This window comes from Rhamphochromis longiceps, linkage group LG13, assembly GCF_057381845.1.
Source record: "Rhamphochromis longiceps isolate RC_006_pf linkage group LG13, R_longiceps_female_GT1.1, whole genome shotgun sequence".
NCBI classification, from domain to species: domain Eukaryota; kingdom Metazoa; phylum Chordata; class Actinopteri; order Cichliformes; family Cichlidae; genus Rhamphochromis; species Rhamphochromis longiceps.
Window position 1 is genome coordinate 22,695,955 of NC_140569.1, and position 19,670 is coordinate 22,715,624.

A 19,670-nucleotide genomic window follows, 5' to 3' on the forward strand; every position below is an offset into this window, starting at 1 on the left:
ATTATTCTTTTTTTTTTTTTACATCATCTGTGTGCTTCACTAGCAGTGACTTATCATTATTAGAGAAGATTTGTGGTGCAGCAGCAGAAAGAAGAAGATGAAGAGATAATTTCCTGACACAAGTATGCTCAAAACACAGGTTACTGAAACATTAGGAAGCAAAAGGGAAACTTCTTCTGATAACACAGGGTCACTGATGTGACTTTAAAAAGTGCCTGTTTGTATATATTTGCTCTCTAAATAGCACCCAAAACATTAGCTAACATCAGCTAGCTCACCAGAGATTATTAGCTAATTTTAGCTTTCTTAGTCTGCTGGCACTATCACTAGTTGCCAGGCAAGGAGCCGATATTTACTGTCTAGTTTCGTTAAAGTTGCCTATTCTGGTCGAATTAGGCTTCTGTGTTTGATTACAGTACAGCTTCAGATCCAGGTGAGAGCAACTTAGATGGATGTTCCTGTACATGGCCAGCAGCACCCCACATTCAGTTTGAGTGTAGTTCTAAACGTTATTGAGGTTATAAATTCGGTTTCACTTTTACTTTGACCTTTTGGATTACAACACAAAGACAGAGACAGGAAGAGAAGGAGACACAGCAAAATGAAACACAATGGACGTATGGACAGTGGATGCAGTTAAAGTCAAGGTAATAAGTCAAAGTGACGTCATCAAACACACATCCCCAGCCTGCAATTAGAATCATTTAACTTAAATTATTTTTATGGCAATTTATTGATAAATATAATATGTTTATATGTGATTTTAGGTGCAAAAGAGGAGCGTGAAGAGAGTGACGACTGAGAGAAGAACAAAGTGAGCAGATTGCCAGAAGTTAGGAGGAAAAACTAAAGTTTAGCAAAATTAAAATAAAAAAAAATGATGCCCTGTGATGAGCCTGCACAAAGCGAGGGTTTGTATAAACTGGAGAAGCTTGATATAAAAGCAGCTCTCTTACCAGCTTGCTTCTTGTCCAGCGTGCATGGAGTAGCATTGTGATTGTTATGTGTCTGCTGAATGCTACTACTTACTTAATTGCTTTATAATTTGGTGGACTGCCTCTAAATGGTTAAGAGGCTAAAACAATGTTGTGCATCTTTCACCTCTTCCCTGCTTTACTAATTTAAGTATTTTCTCAACTTTCTGGAAAGTTGTAATCAACATGATTGATACTGTGTCTCAGATTTGATAACTATGGGGTCCACAGTTATCAAATCTGTGAGTATTCAATCTGATTTATTCTTAAGCATTACAACAAGTCATTCAACTAATTCTTTTGAATTTGAAAGTAAATTTGTAAAGTGTACATGATTTGAATTGAAGTTCACTATAGTGAAAAGGGTTGGATATGTTTGCATGCAGCATATTCTAATAGTGTTAATTGCAGGGCACTGTATGCATGACATTATGATTGGGGGCTAGTCCTATTCCATGTGCTTTTTGTTTTTTTAGTTAATTTGGGGGAGGTTTGGTTTATGTTTCACGTATAACAGAGCTCACTGGGAATCCAAAATCTCTGCTGTGTCTGCTTACCTACCACCTTACTAAACACTCAAGCCTGACTACTTCACGCTTACCATGTAGATCATGTTTATGACCATGTTTATGAGCACAGTGTAAACTTCTTCTCCTGTTCCCAACATGATAATGTGCCATTTGTCCCTAAATGGCCTCCAGTCACTAGATCTAAATCAGTAGGGCACCTTTGGGATGTGGTGTTATTGGAAGCACATCATGGATGTGCAGCCACCAAATCTGAGGCAACTGTGTGATGTTGTCATGTCAATATGGGCCAAAATCTCTAAAGGGAAAGAAGGGGTACAACATGGTACTATTAAGATGGGTGGATATCACATAGAGGAATATAAAAGATGTAAAAATGGGGGGGAAATGAGAAAAAAGAACCAAATTAAACTCAGCATGCTGTATTGCCATCTTTTATTGCACTTTGTAAGCAGATGCTGTACAGTAGCTGTGCAGAGAAGTTATTCCTCAGTGTGACAAACAACCATTGCAGGACTAGGACAGGTTCATCCAAAATTAAATTACTTCTGGTCACAACTGAACACAGTCACAATTAGTTTGCTTTTTATCAAAATAAAATCCCAAAAATAAAGTTCCACAATTTCATCAAAAAAGCTATGACAAGTATGACAAATATCTACAATGTTATGTGAGGGGAGTGGCTGAAGACAACAGAATAACTATCAAAAATGCACAAGTCTTGTTGTTTCCTACAGTATATACAAACATTAACATTACAAGTTCTTCTTTATCTCTCACATGCAAGAATCTATAGTGATCGCTTGTATTCTCTTAGTGGTGCATCACCATTTTATGGATAACTCTAACAATCTGGTTCTCACCTTCAAAGTCTATCTTTCTCTTTATTAAGAGGAGACAATAACAGGAGTGGGTAAACAGTCTTCTCCCTCAGTGGCTGTCATGGCAACATCATAATAGATAATTTAACCCATAAACAATGCTTGCACTTTCTCATTATCATACACGCACTCGCGCACACAGGCATACTCATTAGTGATATGATAAAACTTGAAAGCAGACCCCCTGATACAGTACGATACACTGAAACATCAAAAATATACAGAGTAATTAGGAGGAAGCCAATCCTGTGGATGATGTATACACATGGTCAGTAGGAAATACAACCCCAAGACCACTTTGGTCTTAGAGGTCCATCAATTTGAGAAGGAGTGCTTCTCTTCATTTTCTGCTTGGCTTCATTGTGATGTGGCCTGCTAACTCTTCCCCATCTTAGCAATTAGTTCATCACAGATCTTTGTTAACTCCTCGATCTCTTTATTCTGTAAAACAGTTAGCAACAAAAAATTATACACTTGGATAACTTTAGAAAATTTTAATTTAATATCTTCTTATATCCTAAAACTGACCTTCTGCTCTAAAGTGCGTTCCAGAGAGTCCACCTTCATCTGCTCCTTCCTCAGACTGGCCTGAGAGGCAGCTTGCTCCTGCTTGGCCTTGGCCCGCACCTGAGCTATCTCTGCGTTGGCCCTGGAGGCACACAAATGATACAAGAAATCACCTCTTCGCAACTCACAAAAGCCTATAAAATCTAAAAAGCAAATAAAAGTCAACAAAGAGTTAATATGGATCATATGTAATCTATAGAAATATGTTTCGATACGAGCCACTGTAAATACTGGTTTAGCTTCAGCTAGCAATGTTAGCTAGACTCATTGCTAGCTAGCTAGCTAGACTTGTTTCCAATTACACTGACTCATATACAAACATAATTCAGCTCAGACAATAAGTTATGCTGTACACAGTTTTTGGTACAGGAAACAGTTTTTGGTACAGGAAAGTACCAATGTTATGGAGACTCACTGCTAGCTAAACTTCAACACTGTTCTCAGTCCCACAAACGCTAGAAATCACATCACATATCGAGAAAAAATAAATAAATAAAATATGACTACAAAGAACTGAAATAAGCATTTAAACCAAAGTATTTGAAGTCAAAAATTTATATTGTTCATGAGCTTTTGTGCTCAGGAAGTAAGAAAAACTGAAATGCACATAGTGAAAAAATTAGCAGCTTTAAAAAGCACCAGCATTTACTTGCATTCACATAAGACACTGCATTACTGTACTACATTTACTGCATTTACAGTGTAGATAGTGTGGTGGCGAAAATAACACAGTTATTGCAGAAAATGTGACATAATAAGAATATGCACAGACTCACCGGTCTAGTTTCTCCTCTGCATGAATTTTCAGGGCTTGATATCGCTGTTCCTCCTTGCGAACCCTTGAAAGATACTCCTGAGCGCATTTCTTCAATACCTCTTCATTCTGTATGTGGGTGACACAAGGGGGCAAGTAAAAAAAATCTGAGATGACCAACCGAGATGTTCATATTGATAAAAACCTGGGAATAAATTGTGTTACTTTGCGAAAGCCCTCCAGCACATCTTTCATCTTCTCATAACGACGGAAGAGATCGGCAAGAGACTTCTCCACAGAGTTAAGGTCGGCCAGTGCCTGGTCCTTCTCCATGATGAGCTGCTGGATGGTGTGATGGGAAAGAGATTTCTCTTTCTGGTCATCCTCTGATGGACACACATAGAGAGGATGCAGATAAAGAGTCTACTAGGTGAAGAAACTGCTGTTATGGGTAAAAATACTGTTAAAAGACCCCAATCAGCACACAAACACACACACACACAAAAGACTTCTCTGACATTTTTCACAATATATCTAAATGTATTTGTGGTAGTATGATTCAACAAGATGTTTTACTGCACTATATGAGGATTTCTGATAAACCAGTGTAGCATGCAAAACACAAAAAGCTGAACAATGAGAAAAGAAAAACAGAGGAGAAACATCAGAGTGGCCTCAAGACCTTTCAGTGTTAAATATCAATGTGCCTACACTATTTCAGCCTACAAATATCCCTTTCATTTCCCATCGATGAGCAACTCGGTTAACTCACCAAATCTGCATGAATGACTTCACAGCCATCGCCAGTCATGGGTGAAGTGCACGTGTTCATGTACAGATTTACAGTGTGTATTACATCTGACTGAATATGTATAATATTGTACTTTACATGAACAATAACAACAACAAAGTCATTTTTTAAAACTCATTAGATTCAGTCCTGTCTCTCTTTTAAAAACTAGTCTCAGCCTACAGGGTGAAAGCCAAACCCCCCCCAAAAACCAAACAAATGAATGAATGGCTCTGAATGAGATGAAGAAATTGAGCACAGCTGCTCCCCTCTCTGATGGACGGATGGAGAGATGCGAGCTGACACAAACAAATGAAAGACAATTCCTCGTTACTCACCTGGCATGCCTGTCAGGGTTATCAAATAGTAAGGGGGGCAAAGATGGGAGCAGAACAGAAAAGAAGGGACTGTGTTAAGTCAAGCTGGGAGGGCAAGACACGTGACAGAGCCGAGTGTTAGACATTAGCAGAGGCAGACTGTTCCTGTGTGCGACAGTGCTTTAATGAGAGTAGGAAAAAGAAAAAGCCGGTCGCAGTGAAAGAAAAAAAATCAAATCTTCGGGGATGTTCAAAGGTGGAAAGGAAGATGTGGGTGAGAGCAGGAATAATGCAGGAGTGTGAGCCTGCGGTGAAATTTAACGAGTCCAGAGAAGCTGAACAAGAGTGGGCAAAGGAGAGTGCTGTCCCCTCCACTGACATGAGGATTCAGTTCACGTCATTCAAATATGAAAGCAAACACAGAGAAAAGCGAAATTTTGCAAAGGACAGAAAAAAAATTCAAATAAGATTCAAATATCTGTGATCAGTAGCACTGGGTAAGGCCTCACAAGGACCTTATAGCAGATCAGTTTGCAAATGAACAAGAGTAAAATAAAGTGGAAGAGTACGGGAAACAAAAATAGCAGCTTTAAAATGAAATTTGCGTGCTTATGGTTACGTGAACTCACCTATCATCTGGGCAATTGTCTTCTCATACTCAGCTACAATTCTCCTGTGGATGAGAAGTTGCAAATCTTCAGTATATGTCACATAAAAAGTCAAAAAAGAAGACTCCTCACATCGAATACCAAGAAGTCTATTTTTTCCAAAAATTCCCATCTCTCCCTCTGACATGTGCAGCCCTGCACCACCCGCCTGTTGCTCGAACCCTTCCAGCAAACACCTGTAAGCTACTTATCGCCGTCCAGGTTTACAGTAAATGCGCCGTATTTAGAGGAAATGGAGAATTTGCTTTGAATTAGCTCCAAAATTTACTGCACAACTTTTCAAAATCAAATTGAATTTCTGTTGTTTGAAGTGTCTCGACACAACTAGTAGAAAAGCAACAGGACCCAGTACGAAGCTTCGTCTTTTTAAAAGCAAGTTTCCAGAGGTAAGAGGATAGATTAGCCATGCCTTCCCCTTAGCCTCTTAGCCTCTCCTTATCCAAAGTCTAATCATTCAAATGAAGTAAGCTCCGACTTATCCACACTAACTGAGCAGCAGACAGCTGACACCCGCCACCTGCTGACACACAGTAAAGTTTCTTTACTGTACATCTTTCCCAAAACCCCAATTGGAAGCTATGAATTTAACCTAGACTGATCATCATGAAACAAGTGTAGCTACTGCTAGTTACGAGCTCAGTTGAGCATAACCTAGGATATTTTCTCACATATAACTTTTTAACAGTAAAACCTCTACATTTACATCACATGATCTCCATCTATTTATCTCTACTCCTTGCCAACAGGACGAGGTGTTGATTTTTTTAAATGGCTATCCAGTCTCCCGTTAATCATGGCCTTGTCTGACACCTTAAGCGAGATAAACCGCTTGAGAGGTTCGGCGGTTGATAATGGGCGGAGTCCGAAACACAGCTAGGTGTTAGATTCATGCTTCAGTGTCTGCGTGTGGGATCCTGGTGTATGAAAGCGATAACAACCCAAGGTGTCTCTTCTTACCTCATCTCCACCACTTCCTGTCGACTGTCTTCATACTTCCTCTGCCACTCCAGCACTTCTTTCTCCTTTGTCACAATCTGAGGATGGAGACAAAATCATTTCATTAAATGTGAGATGCAGACTTAAAGGAACAAACAATGACTTACGGAGGAACAAGAAATATTTTCAGGGCACCTCCTCTCGTGCAATTCCCAAAGAGTGGTCCAGTTCTCTGGGCAAGTGGGGACTCTCCCCTTCGATGTAGCTGGCCGTGGTCCTGGAGTACAGCGAGTTCTTGGACACGCCACTCTCTAGTGAAGATGACACGTCTCTGTGCTGCTTCCGGAAAGCAAAGGAGAGGAGAGAAAGGAACGCAAACATAACCTGTTACCAACGAGGCTGTGGCAACCGCAGGACACCCTCGCCCTCAGGGTCACTCGCACATTCTGGACTGAACCAAACTGCTAGGCAGCGTCAAACTATATCAAAATGTGCCACACAGCAAAAACAATACAAAATGAGGCAAGCCAGGGATGTTCTTGAAGACTTGGTCAGCTGCTACATGATTGGATGAAACAGTCTTCATTGCCACAGTATTAGCCGTGTTATTGGCTGATGCTGGCCCCAGCCGAGCAGTCCTGGTCAACTGCTCATTGAAAGAGCTTGAATGTGATTGGGTCCAAGCAAGACAGAGGGGAAGGTGGGCAGCAGCTGATAGTATACAGGAGAGGGAGGTTAGGGGGGGGGGCAGATTGGGCAGCAAGGGATAGATATGTTAGTCTAATGTTAAAGCATGTTAGAGCATAGTTAACAGGTCTTACCCGTTGTTCCTAGAATCACAGGATTTAACTCATTTTTTTACAGCTACAGAGACTGTAATGTGATGAGGGCTAAGGTGAATCAGAAAATCTTCAGGGTTAATCATTAGAAAGAGTCAGACTTTGGATCTAAAGTATAGACACTACAAACCCAAATGCATCTCCAAGTGTCCGTTGCAACCTATGACAAAATAAATAAAAGCCTCCTCACTTTATCATATTAAAATACAGTTGTTCTAGTACCACGTTTGGGTCCCTGAAAACTCTGAAAAGGATTTAGCTATCCTTGGTAGATAGGGATTACAGGAGGATTTGATGATGGGGGGTCACAGGAGACAAGGAGAGGTCTACCGCTACTTTGGAAAGAGTTAAGTGTTTGGTCCGGCTGTACAGCTAATTGCATTACTTCTCTGAACAGAAACGGTCAAGTACATATAACAACAAACATCAGTCAGATACTGATTAGGTTTTTATCTACCAATACAGAAAGGTTCAGGTTCAGAGACTTTAAGGAAACAAATCAAACCTGTGGTTCTTTGGTAAAGCTGCAGCAAGAATCCGCTAACAAAAAGCCCCTTTTAGTAAATCATCCTGAATCACATGTTAAATAAAGAGCTTTTTTCGTTTAGTAGTACTTCAGGCAAATGTCACAGACTTTTCATTAACAGCACTGACTGTACTGCATGGGACAAAACATGCAGGATTCAGATTTTTAACGATAACCTGCTTTGTATTTGTTTTGCGAGGAAAGACTCACGTCTATAAAGCCTCAATGATGCACCTGAGATACCATGCCAAATGCCATGAACTAAACACTCAAAATGTTCACTGTTGTTTATCTACTGAAGTGAGAGCCAGGTTTCAAGTTGGAGATGAGTTACCATGGTAACCCAACCTCAGCTGAGATGCACAAAGTAATGACTAAAAAATAGAAAAAGGAAAATAAACTGGATTGTTTAATTTCTGCTGCCTTACTCATCACTGAGCAATGTCTGTTATGTTGTGAGATGTGTTTTCTGCTGGCACACTCTAATAATCCTCCAGAAACAGTCTGCACGTCAGGTACTACATGTAATATACTACATGTACTACAGGTAATGCAAAGATGTTTTGGACTGGCTAAAAAACACACACATGATATCAGCATAATAAATAACACATTAGTACGCAATTTCAGACACAGACAAGGTGAGCACACTGAAATCTAACCTCTCTTTACACGAAATGCCTTAATTGTAGATTTAATGCTAACAAAAAAGACCCAAAAACACAAGTCGAAGCCACATCCCCCAAAGAGAGAGGACTGATTATTAGATGCACAAAGGCTACAACAGACATACTACATAGCTGTAACTGCACATAACAGCTCACAAAGAGCTTTTGGTAGGCAGCAAATTAATGGACTCTCTGTAACTTATGGATCTATTAGACTAGACAATCTAGTGGAGTCTGCAAGAATTTGGATGACAGTTTTGGCTTCACAGTCCATTACTAGGAGGCTAAAGTGCTGAATTTCAGCTATAATTGGAGTGCAATTACCTTCAAACTCTATGAATAATAGCGTTTATCGCCCTTATCTTGGTTTTACAAAAAAGTAAGCTATAATTCTTAACCAGTGCAGATGTGAACACCTTTAATCACCTTTAAAGCTTATATTCAGGACATTAATCTGGTCTGCTGACATACTGAGCCATTAAAACTATGTGTTTATAATGAAGTACTTGGACTGCGCTATGGGTGGACGTGAACACATCACAGGGGGAACTATGTTGCGCTTACTTTGAGTAAGGGTGAACCGTTGATATTCCACCGGCGAGTACTGGGTTTCTTGAGACGAGACTGTAAAATGCGTGGGACAACAGAATGAGACATGGAAGGAAAGACGTAGGTGGGAAGTGCGTGCCCTGCTCCAACTCTTGCAAGAGTTTAAGTTCAGCACCTGCCTCAGAATTTGGACCAGCAAATTCCCAGGTACTACTTACCCTGCCTAACGCTGTTTTGTTAGTACTGTTAGTCAAATAGATGGACCAAATCACAAAACAAGAATGTGACCTGGGATTTGGGGAGGTGATCATGAAACGTCAACAGATCTGCACCGTAATATGTAACTCCTCAGCTGCCGAGTCTAATGTGAGACATTCCCAGTCACATTCATGCTGACGTAAGTTTCTCATGAAACAGGCAACATGCATGTTGCCCAACATGCATCACAAAGGCAAGGGACTAAGACACAGCACTTGGTTCCTAAGGCTTAATGGAGCTCGCTGGTAGTCAGGGTGGGAGCTGGGACGCATCAAGCCATGTTAGAGTCCAATGTGGGGACGCGGAAGGTGGCGGGACTGTGGATGCAGCTGTACAGCCACCATGTTGATAAGGCCATGGATTCACAGTCACACTCAAAATGGTGTGTTTAAGGGGAGGGAGAGGCAGGCTGAGACACACTCATGCACACACACACACACACACACACACACACACACACACACACACACACACACACACACACACACACACACACACAGTCACGCACATGTGCATTTCACACACACCTGCGTTTCGCTAATCCCTCATTCAAGATGCATCTTTTGCTCTTGCAAACACACTTGTTCACCCACACACACACTTGCATACAGCAGGTGCAGGCTGACTCAGCGCAGTACCTGGGGGGTTACAGTGGAGAGGGAGGGGCACTGAGAGATGTTTTTGGCTACCTGCAGAGCCTCTATCCTCAGGGCAGCAAGCACCAGCTCCTCCTTGGCCGCACACATTGGGAGGGCCGAATTTCAGTGGTAAGGGAGGAGAGGTTGCAGCCCAAGAATGACAGAGTAAGAGGGAAACACATGAAATTTGAGTTGATCTGCCATCTACATTTTATGCACCAGTAATCTATTTTACCCAGCAAGCTAAAAAAAACCCTGCAACTTATGGAGGAGGAGGAGGAAAAAATGGGAAAATGAAAAGGCAGGATGTAACACAGTGACACAACGGGGAATAATGTTTTGTACAAAAACACACACAGAGACAAATATCAAGGCCCAAATATGGGTCGGCAAATTTATCAAGTAGGGTCTTGTGTGGTTTCTCAACACACCTGCAGTTTTTGGGCGAATGCTGTGGGGTTGGTCTCAGCCAGGTCAGGCTCCAGGTACTGCAGGGGGTCGTCACACTCAGACAGCCTGTCTAACAGGGGCATGGCCAGGGCTGGCGCAAGTGCCTCCACGGGGCCCTGGCTAGGGGGCTTCAAGGGCACCAGGAGGTATAGGCAGAAGGGGAGGGAGGAGGGGGCAGGGGGACAGCATGGCAAAGCAAGCGCTGAGATTTTTTTTTGAGTGGCAGCATTGGGAGGTGGTTTGCTGAATCTGAGCTGGGAACCTAGTGTGACTGACTGGCTTTTCATTATCAGTGACAAGGATTTAATAAGAATCCCTGTGACTGATGGTGTTCACTTTGGAGGGCTGAGTCACAGCCTATGACAAAGCATTTACAGCGTGGCACTGTCTCCCCCTTGTGACTAAACAACAGCATGGTGCAAATGCTCCGAAATCAAAAAACATGACAGTTTCCCCTTAAATGGTAATGACTAGACATGAGTGTAAATTACATTTATGCACAACAAATTACCTGTAATTAAATGTCCGCAAAGGCACTTGACTTACCTGCTCCTCCATCTCGGTGCTCTGTGTTCGACTGAGCACCTCGCTTTCTCTCTTCCTGCCCTTGTCTGCAGCAGAGCCCTCGGGGCCAGGCCGGGAGCTGAGCACCGGTGTCTTCATACCTGCTGTAATCTGGGCCTCCATCTCTTCAAAACTCCTGCACAGAATGAGAAAAACCCAACACGAGATGAGGCGGGGAAAGGCACGGCATGTAATGCATCGCAGATGATGGACGACAGCATTAATGAAAACATTGCTGAAGGAGCTGAAACGAATACATTATACATTATTTGTGGTGTACACTTAGCACACACGAGAATAAGAAAGGGACTTAAAAATGCAGTGTAAAACTCACATAGTATACGTTAACAAAACCATTACGTAGTACAGCAAAGAAACAAAGTTGCAAGCGTAACAAGTAAACTATTTTACCCTGTGCAGGGAGAGCTGGGTTCAGATCCATGCGCACATGTATTTTTGGTTAAGTTGTCAGATACTGAGTCCAACTTCAAGTACAAAGATGGCTTCTTTGCAGACGGAGGCTAAAAGACACACAAGGTTAAAAACAAGAACGAAGACTATCTACTTTTAAAAGCTAAAATATCATATAGCACACAAACAATGTAAAATAAATGCTATAAATACTAAAAGTAGTGACCATAAGACAAGCTCAAATACAATCTCTCTGTAATATTAAATACTCACTGGGGAAGAGGAGCCAATCTTCTCCATGTACTCAATTTCATAGTCTTGTACTGAGAGGGAAAGGCAAAACAAAGCATTAGATACAGTAAACAAAATGAAGAGACGCATCAGTGGTGTGCTGAGCTCTGGTTTGACGAGTTCAGAGGACGAAGCAGGACTGTTTGTTTTCCCATCTCTGACCCAGATGGGGTGAACCAGATAGCCTCTGGGAAGCGTTGGCTCTTGCGTAAGGTCAGAGGGTAGTACAGAATTGGGCCAGCAGACTTATATCGCTGCCACAAGAAAAATCAATAACACAGCAGTATGAATAAAAGCTAAAGTTTCTGATTCATATACAGTATGTAAGGATTTATCCAGACATAAGCTCTGAATTACCGAGAGTTACAGAGAGTCAGACAGTTATGCCTCACCTGGAGTCTCCTTAGGAAGGCTGTTCTCATTAACAAAGGATGTAAGGTCGCACGGTTGAGGAAAGTCTTGCTGGTCAGAGTTTAAATCTCCATCCATGTCGTGCAGGGCTGCCCACTTATGACTGGTGGAGGAGGCTAGTTTCTCCTCATCTGTGGCATGGTCATCCTGCTGGTGAAGGGAGGAAGGTTCATCTGCGGGTATAAGATCCTGCGACACAAAAAAAGGCGGCAGAGAGTGATGACACATGAAAGAGGGAGAAATGCACATAGATAAAGCGGGAGAGCCAAGCGAGATTGCATATCAGATACATACCTGTGATGGGTCAGATAAGGGTGATTTCTTTGGCGACCTCTTCACTCTGAAAGTATTACTGAGGGGATATAAAAAGATCCACCGTCAAACTCTAGAGTCAATCATTATCTGTATTTAATTCTGCATTTGCTGCACATTTATATAGCATTTGTGTAGTCGTAGATGCTAAAATATGAGCTAGTTGGAAAGACTGGATTTTGCATAAAATCATCATTGCAAAAAACATTAATTTGCATAGTTCATTTCCACATGTGCAACAGTGCTGCTTACTGTGTGTGGCTGAAATGGATAGAACAGTAAATGCTTCTGAAGAGGGCTGAATCTATAGTTAGTAACTGGACAGTGAAGAGTAATGGAAAATTAATATTATGTTATGAGCAGCTTGGTTTTCCAGGTTTAGTGATCATGATGATGAGGTAAACAATACTGTAGCTTAATTATTAGAACTTTGCAACAACCTTTAGAAGGAATTATCCAATTTTACACTTACTTACACTGTAAATACATACAGTCACGTGCAAAAACAAGTTTTCACACGGCTCTATGCAGTTTTCTTTTTTCTCAGACTTTATCAGTCTCTCACATTGTTGTGGAGGAATTTTGACCAACCTTTCTTTACAGTGCTGCTTCAGTGATGATCAGTTAATCAGGTGCATTAGCAGCACCTGGCTACTACTTACCCCCTTAATTTTTATCAAAGCAGTAATGATGTACTTAGTTTTTCACAGGACTGCATAGACCCTGTTGTTTTTATGCTCAGTGTTTAATGTGTAATGCATGCCTGAATTAATAAAAGGGTTATGTATCCCTGTAAAAATATATTAAATAGCAGTAGTATCAGATACAGTATGTGGTCTGAGCCAAATTTGCTCTAATTCACATGCAATAAAACATACTGTTGACATTGTACATGTTTTTTATGATATCTGGGTCCTTGATTAAATATTATCACTAAGTTGTAGTTCACTGCATTAAAAGAAAGGTAGCTTCTGGTCCAGCCTGTTTCAAACTGTATGTGATCCTGGCACACGCTGATACACTGTAGCTTTCGTTCTTTCCTCAATAGCAAACAATGAACACCAGAGGGGGCACCAGCACCTTCTTTGTTAAACACTTACAACTGGATACAAATGAACAAAATTATTGCAGATACTTCAGTGTAAAAAAGGAAAGCAAAATAACAAAAAACAAGAGAGTTTTTCACCACTATCCATCCATAAGTCAATAGAAATATAGCATTAATTTACTAACTGGATCTTCTATTGGAGGGATTATGGGTGATTTAAACTGGCATGGATACTCCAGTTAAAATGGGTACGTTTCTGATGAGTTTCAGTGATTTAATAGCGAGCGCAAATGATTTTGATGTTTCTGTTAATAGGGACAACAGGGCAACATGCTGGTTCAAAGAGGGCCAGATTGAATTAGAGGGCAAAAGGGTGGATGGCTGTATTGTCCCTGTACTTACAAAAAACAACATAGAGAAGACACACCCCTGGACTTCCTGTGACATATGAGAATACACAGACACAGGTGACAGACAGACAGACAGACAGACAGACAGAGGACACTGGCAAAACTGGCTAGAGAACCACATACAAACACAGACTAACCTAAAATCCTCACAGACTGATGCAGACTTTTCTGTGAATAGACAATCCTCTGGTAATACAGAGTGAACTTACGATTTGATGGGAGTTTTCTTCTTCTTGGCAGGTTTGTTCTGGTTCTGGTCCTCTAATTCCCCGAGGTTGTCATTTTCAGTATCATTGTCATTGGATGACAGTTCAAATGAGGCAGAAGTCTTAGGAGGGGAATTGGCCAACTTGTTGGAGCTTTTGAAAGGGTCTATGGAGTCATCAAAGTTATAAGGCGGCCTGGATAGTTTGGGGGAGTTGGTGATACTTTTCCTTGAAGTAAATGGATTCAAGTTTGGATCTTCATACTTGTCGAGTTCAAAGGTGTAAGATGCTTTAGTTGCCGGGATTTCATCCTCGTTGCTGTTGTGAGATGCCGGAGGAATGTTGTCCAGCTGCTCTGTCTGTGCTGGAGGCGCCTTTTTCAGCCCCAGCTTTGGTTTCCTCAGAGGCATCTTGGCACCTGGCTTCTTGCCTAGCTTCTTAGGTGGAGGAGAGGCCTGATGTGATGCCTCACCACTTTCCTCGGAGTAGTCAAACTCCAGTCTTAGTGACTGACGCTTGGGTATAATGGGCTGCTCCTCAGGATTCGTGACTGGCTCTCTAATAGGAGCGGGTGGACTGGGGTAATGTGGTTCCTCAGATGGGACGGGGGGACTCTCTAGAGGGGTGGAAATGGGGGCACACACAGGCTCCTTACGACCCAAAACAGGGGAATTGGCAATTTTACTACCTCCGGTTTTAAAGGGGTTGATGTTCTCAAAGTTGTCTGGATCCCATTTGTAGGAGCCACTGGGAGGGATGGGGGTTTCTTCTTTGTCTGCTTGACTTTCAGGGAGGGGTATCTCCTCCTGGCATAAAGGTAAGGCAGGAACAATAAGGCTCTCCTCTTGGGTGGTATGATTGGTCTCCTCTGGCAGGGGAGGAGGAGTCTCAACACGGGTCTTTCTGGCTTTTCGCTGCGTTCCTCCAGGACTCGGTGTTGCAGAGCCTCCTTCAGTTTCCTCCTGAGCCTGGAGAGGGCTGGCTGTTCGAGGTTTCGCCCGCTTCTTAATTTCTGGGGTGCTGCTGGATGAGTCTGGCCTTGGGCTCTCTGGGTTAGAGTTCTGTCTGAGAAGAGGCTTTTTCTTTACAGACCCAGGACGACCTTTCTTGGGCCTGCGGAGTGTCCCTGGGGCACTCTCAGTGCCTACACTGAAAGACTCGGAGTGTGGACGGAAACCTCCTGAAGGTGATCCGTCCAACAGAGCAGAACTATCTAGTTCTCCTCCCTGGAGGCTCAGAGAACGGGTTAGAGTGTGAGTCGTTGATTCTGCAGCAAAAAAGTCAATGTTATATGTACCACTGGCAGCGATGGGCTTGTTTTCATCAAAAGTATTTGACTCAGAATGGCATGGTAGTTCGGCTGCAGTGAAGTCAGATGTAGGATCAGTGATTGAGGTGTCTTCTACTGCAAAAGGAGATTGAAAGATGTGGAACATAAGACAAAGATTTCTAGAGTCTAACTAATCCAACCATTCAGTCGAACATAACATGCTTTTTCTTGCTTGTTTTTTTTTTCGAATCAGTGAAAAATACCAAAGATACAGTTATACATGCATGAAATCATATTTTTGCAAGGTGATTGCCAAAGAATAAAGTACAGTGAAGACCCTATCATTTTATGGGGAGGCGTTTTAGCCTTTTCTTGATAATCTTGTCAAAATTGATGGGATTTATGAATACAGAAAAATATGGTCAGATTTTGATCCACCATACAGTACCATCTGGTAAGCATCTGAATGGCAACAGCTTCATTTTTCAGCACGAAACCTTTGCTAAGAGTTCAGGCTGTGTTGAAAAATAAAGATGGTCATACCAAATATTGACTAAGCTCAGTAGAATTGTAAAAGCTTTATTTATTCCCATCTGTATTTGCACATATTTTAATAAACTGCTGGGCCTATTTCCTGCTTTTCTGAAAAATATAAAGAAATGAGGGGTGAAGTTTTGCACAGTACTGTAGATTATGGTAGAATTTAACTGCTGTGTGATTGTCTTTGTGTGACACTTTAAACTCTAGAGATGGATGTGTTATAAATAATTCAATGAATGTCCCAACTGGACAAAAAGGCATGAAAAAAAAAAACACATAAAAGAGAGAATAAAGTGTCCCCAGAGATGTAGCTCTGAGCGCTGTAGGCTGACACGGCAAAAAAAAAAAAGGCAGATTTAAATTACAACTTCATTCCACTAGGTGGTGTAACAATCCATCCAGTAACAACACTTTTTCAATAGTGAAACAGCTTAAATCGGTATAAAACTAAGCAAAGGTCATGAAATAATTGTCCTGCTGTACCTTTCTCGTCAGATGTTGTTTGCTTTATCTGAGGCTCAGCTGGAGAAACAGCCTTCACTGGAGTTGTAGATTCAGGGGTCTCAAAAGCGCCATCAGAGTCTGAGCTCCTACAATAAAAGATGAGGAAACATTAAGTGAAAGGTGCTGTGAAGCAGGCCGATACCCACTGGACTATAACGACCCATATCAGGCTCATTAACATAAATATCCATCCATCTCAAGAAAAAGGTGAAAGATAATATCATCACGAAGGACAGAATTATTTTCCAGTCGTGCAGCTCTAATGTTATTCTTTATGTCACGGTATGTTGGAGGTATTTTTAATCAGAGGCTACACAGTTTATTACACGCTTGCAGTACATCATGTGGGAACGGCAGTAAGAGTATTTCCTGTCATGTGTGATGGTTTAAAAAATTTAAAAAGCTCCAGGCTATGATGAGTTTATGTTTTCATTTCTAGGTGCTCCAATGAGAATGCTGAATCTGCAGTGAGGTGACAGATAACGACACGCCTGAGACAAAGCATTACCTTACACAGCACACACTAAGACTCAAATATACCAGAAAGCCTCAAGAGCCTTGATGAGATATGACAGCTATAAAATACAGGAAATACACAGGAAATACGGAAACACCTGAATTAAAACAATGAGAAATTAAAGCTTTCTGCGTGCAAATAAAGTCTGTACATCTGATCATTCTCAGCAAAACACACTCAAGTACACAAGTGGCAGCGAAGCTGGAAACATAGCCTGGCTACCCAGCTTAATGCTATGCTGATCAATGGATTATCTGACGGTATATGATTCCGGTCCCCCATCCTGTCTCACCTCTGTCTGACCGGTTCCCTGGCAGCCCTGATCATGCTGTCATGACGTGAGCCCCAGGAGAGACGGCGAAGGAGCCCCAGAGCCGGATCAGCGTCTGGGCTGTTCCCGTCTCCTGCCCCACCCAGCAGAGTGTCCCAGCCCCATCGAGCCCACTGCAGTGGAGACAGAGCCTGCCACGCACTCACTGCCATGGTTGCTGGTGGGTTGCACCTCTCCGCACCAAAGCTACTGCCTGACACACAGGTAGGAGCCCACAGATAGGATCCTGGATGCAGCCTTCCCTCTGCCTTGTCTCTTTCTCTCTGTCGTCTAGTATCCAGATCTCTTTGTCTCTAATCTACAGTCCTTTCATGCTGCTCTTCTTTGTCATCTGTAGCCATATCAGTTTGTCTCCACTCCTGTTCAGTAGGAAATGCTGTCTCCCAATCTAAATGCGACCGCCTGCAGAAGCCCACCTCCAGCAGTACACTATATTCTCTCTCGCTCTCTCTCGCTCTCTCACTCCTCCATCCCTCTACCCCTTCCTCCTTTTTTCCTGAAAATCTTTGCTATAACCACACTGCACAGGTCTAAAACACACCAGCCAGTTAAACCTCATTCTCTTGGATTGTATATTATACTGTACTGCAATAACACCATTTCAACTGGCATGTAATATATGTTACAGCACCCTTTAATCTTTTTCTATTCATACTGTCCATTCCTGCCTGAATTCAACAAATTTTGCTTTTCTTCAAGCAAAGACACACAGAGATTTACCCCCCAGGCAAATTCCAAAGCTTTCAATGGCTGAAATAAATGTGTACCATGAATGAGAAGGGTACATGGGACACCACTTAAGCCTTCAATGTGGTCAATAATAGAAACCAAGCAAGCTAGCAGTAATGTAGCATTACATTACAGCAACAGCAGATACTGCTGTAACAATATCGCATGCATCTAAAACATGAATGTTAATACACCAACAGCATATCAAATATTAGGTGGGCGTAATTAATACTTGTTTTTTTTATCTTAACTCTACAAAGGTGCTGTGATGCCAGATGAGACAGCACATGGTCTAGATGTGAGACAGAGCTGTAATCTCTGTGAGGGCCTAGTGTGTCCCAGCAGGATAAGACGGGTATGCCTACAAATCCATCTGGATCAGTCACTAGTAACTGCTTTGTACATTCAGGTGGTCAGGCAGGCAGTGACACAGACAGCTTCAAGGACAAGGACCCACTTACAGGGAGTAATATGCAAAGAGCAAATAAGCTTACAGACCACCGATCTAGGTTTACTGTACAAAATAAAGCCACTCAGTTAATTCATTGATAAAAAAGAAATTTAGCCGCCTAGTTAATGTTTATAAATTAAAAAAAAAAATCTCAAAAGCTTCTACTTTCCAGATGTATGCAAATAAAGCAAAAAGGCAATAACAAAGTAATTAGGGCTCATTTCAGAGCTCTGTTTATGTCCTTGTGGATAGCATTTTTCATGCAACTGCAAACACAGTGTTGCTATGGTAACTAGAGGTTGCTCGCGCCATATGTTCCACGAATACGGAAGAAAAAAAGCTGTCTGGATCCACGCTGTTGAAAATACACACACAACCTAAAAAGGCCCCCACAGCTGACTGAGTGAAGTATATTATGATACGTGAAATGCTATAAATGCACACTGTAGATCTACACAGAGGTAAGCAGCTGTTGCATCAGCATCCTTTTGTTCAAAGCTCATTAGGAAAAACATGATCAATTTCTATTTACTTTTGCTCTATTACTTAATCCAGTAAATGTCCTTATTGGCCATCATTATTCTAATTTATTCCACTGGCATCTATTCGATCAAACACCGACAGAATTTATATAATTAAATGTGGATATCATGGAAATTAATAAGATGAATAATAATCACCGGGGAATGCCCACTGTGTTCATGCAACCATATCAGCAGCAGCTCCTGTGCTACATAGCAGCTGATGAAACGTAGAAAGAAGATGAGCAGGGTGTGGGAGAGCAGTCGGGAATATGGGGACGAGCGGAGACAAAGAGAGCAGCAGTTAATAGCAGCCTCTCGCAGGCTGAGATGACTGCCTGGAGACAGAAACTCTGCAGCGTGAGGCAGGAAGATGCTGCTTTTCAGACAGCCAGCTGTGTCGCTGCTTCCAACCGAATCCAACGCAGTCTGTCTAAACAGCTTTCAGAGCGCTGGAGGGAGAGCCGCCGGGAGAAACGGGGAGCAGGGTTAAAACCGACACAAAAACAGAATCCGGCTCAAAAGAATAAATTTTAAATTGTAAATTGAGACGAGCAATCATCCGTTTTTTGCAAAAAGAGTAAATCTGCCATTGTCACTAAAGAGAGAAATAAGGAGACATGGAATGAGATGGGGGGGGAAAGAAGAAGGGAGGGAGGACTAGAGGCAGGCTGATGGTCTCCAAGCTGCTGTTTGATTAGCCTTAAAGGATTAGCTGCTGCACACTCCCTCCATCAAATCTTGACTGTCATACATCCCCAAAGCTAAACCTCTACAATTCATTACATCTTTGTTTTCTGCTCCTGATCCAG

The 19,670-nt window shown here is 41.9% G+C and overlaps 1 protein-coding gene across 13 annotated transcripts in view; it reads right to left on the bottom strand.

Annotated features, from left to right (window-relative positions):
* Positions 1-1,921: 1,921 nt before the first annotated feature.
* tacc2 (transforming, acidic coiled-coil containing protein 2) overlaps positions 1,922-19,670 on the bottom strand; it is a 47,156-nt gene continuing 29,407 nt past the window's right edge. For 2 of the 13 annotated variants that reach the window (XM_085428482.1, XM_085428469.1), the window contains 18 exons: positions 16,289-16,395; positions 13,999-15,400; positions 12,314-12,371; positions 12,001-12,208; positions 11,591-11,640; positions 11,318-11,427; positions 10,889-11,042; positions 10,324-10,470; positions 9,893-9,985; positions 9,012-9,071; positions 7,384-7,413; positions 6,610-6,750; positions 6,436-6,512; positions 5,440-5,483; positions 3,929-4,089; positions 3,726-3,832; positions 2,911-3,031; positions 1,922-2,823 (listed from right to left, as the gene is read on the bottom strand). In XM_085428482.1, coding sequence (XP_085284608.1) covers positions 2,758-2,823; positions 2,911-3,031; positions 3,726-3,832; positions 3,929-4,089; positions 5,440-5,483; positions 6,436-6,512; positions 6,610-6,750; positions 7,384-7,413; positions 9,012-9,071; positions 9,893-9,985; positions 10,324-10,470; positions 10,889-11,042; positions 11,318-11,427; positions 11,591-11,640; positions 12,001-12,208; positions 12,314-12,371; positions 13,999-15,400; positions 16,289-16,395 — 3,136 coding nt within the window. In that variant the 3' untranslated portion in view covers positions 1,922-2,757. Of the gene's footprint in view, positions 2,824-2,910; positions 3,032-3,725; positions 3,833-3,928; positions 4,090-5,439; positions 5,484-6,435; positions 6,513-6,609; positions 6,754-7,383; positions 7,414-9,011; positions 9,072-9,892; positions 9,986-10,323; positions 10,471-10,888; positions 11,043-11,317; positions 11,428-11,590; positions 11,641-12,000; positions 12,209-12,313; positions 12,372-13,998; positions 15,401-16,288; positions 16,396-19,670 lie in introns of all 13 variants that reach the window. The other 11 variants (XM_085428470.1, XM_085428476.1, XM_085428474.1 and 8 more) reach the window with 11 other exon arrangements.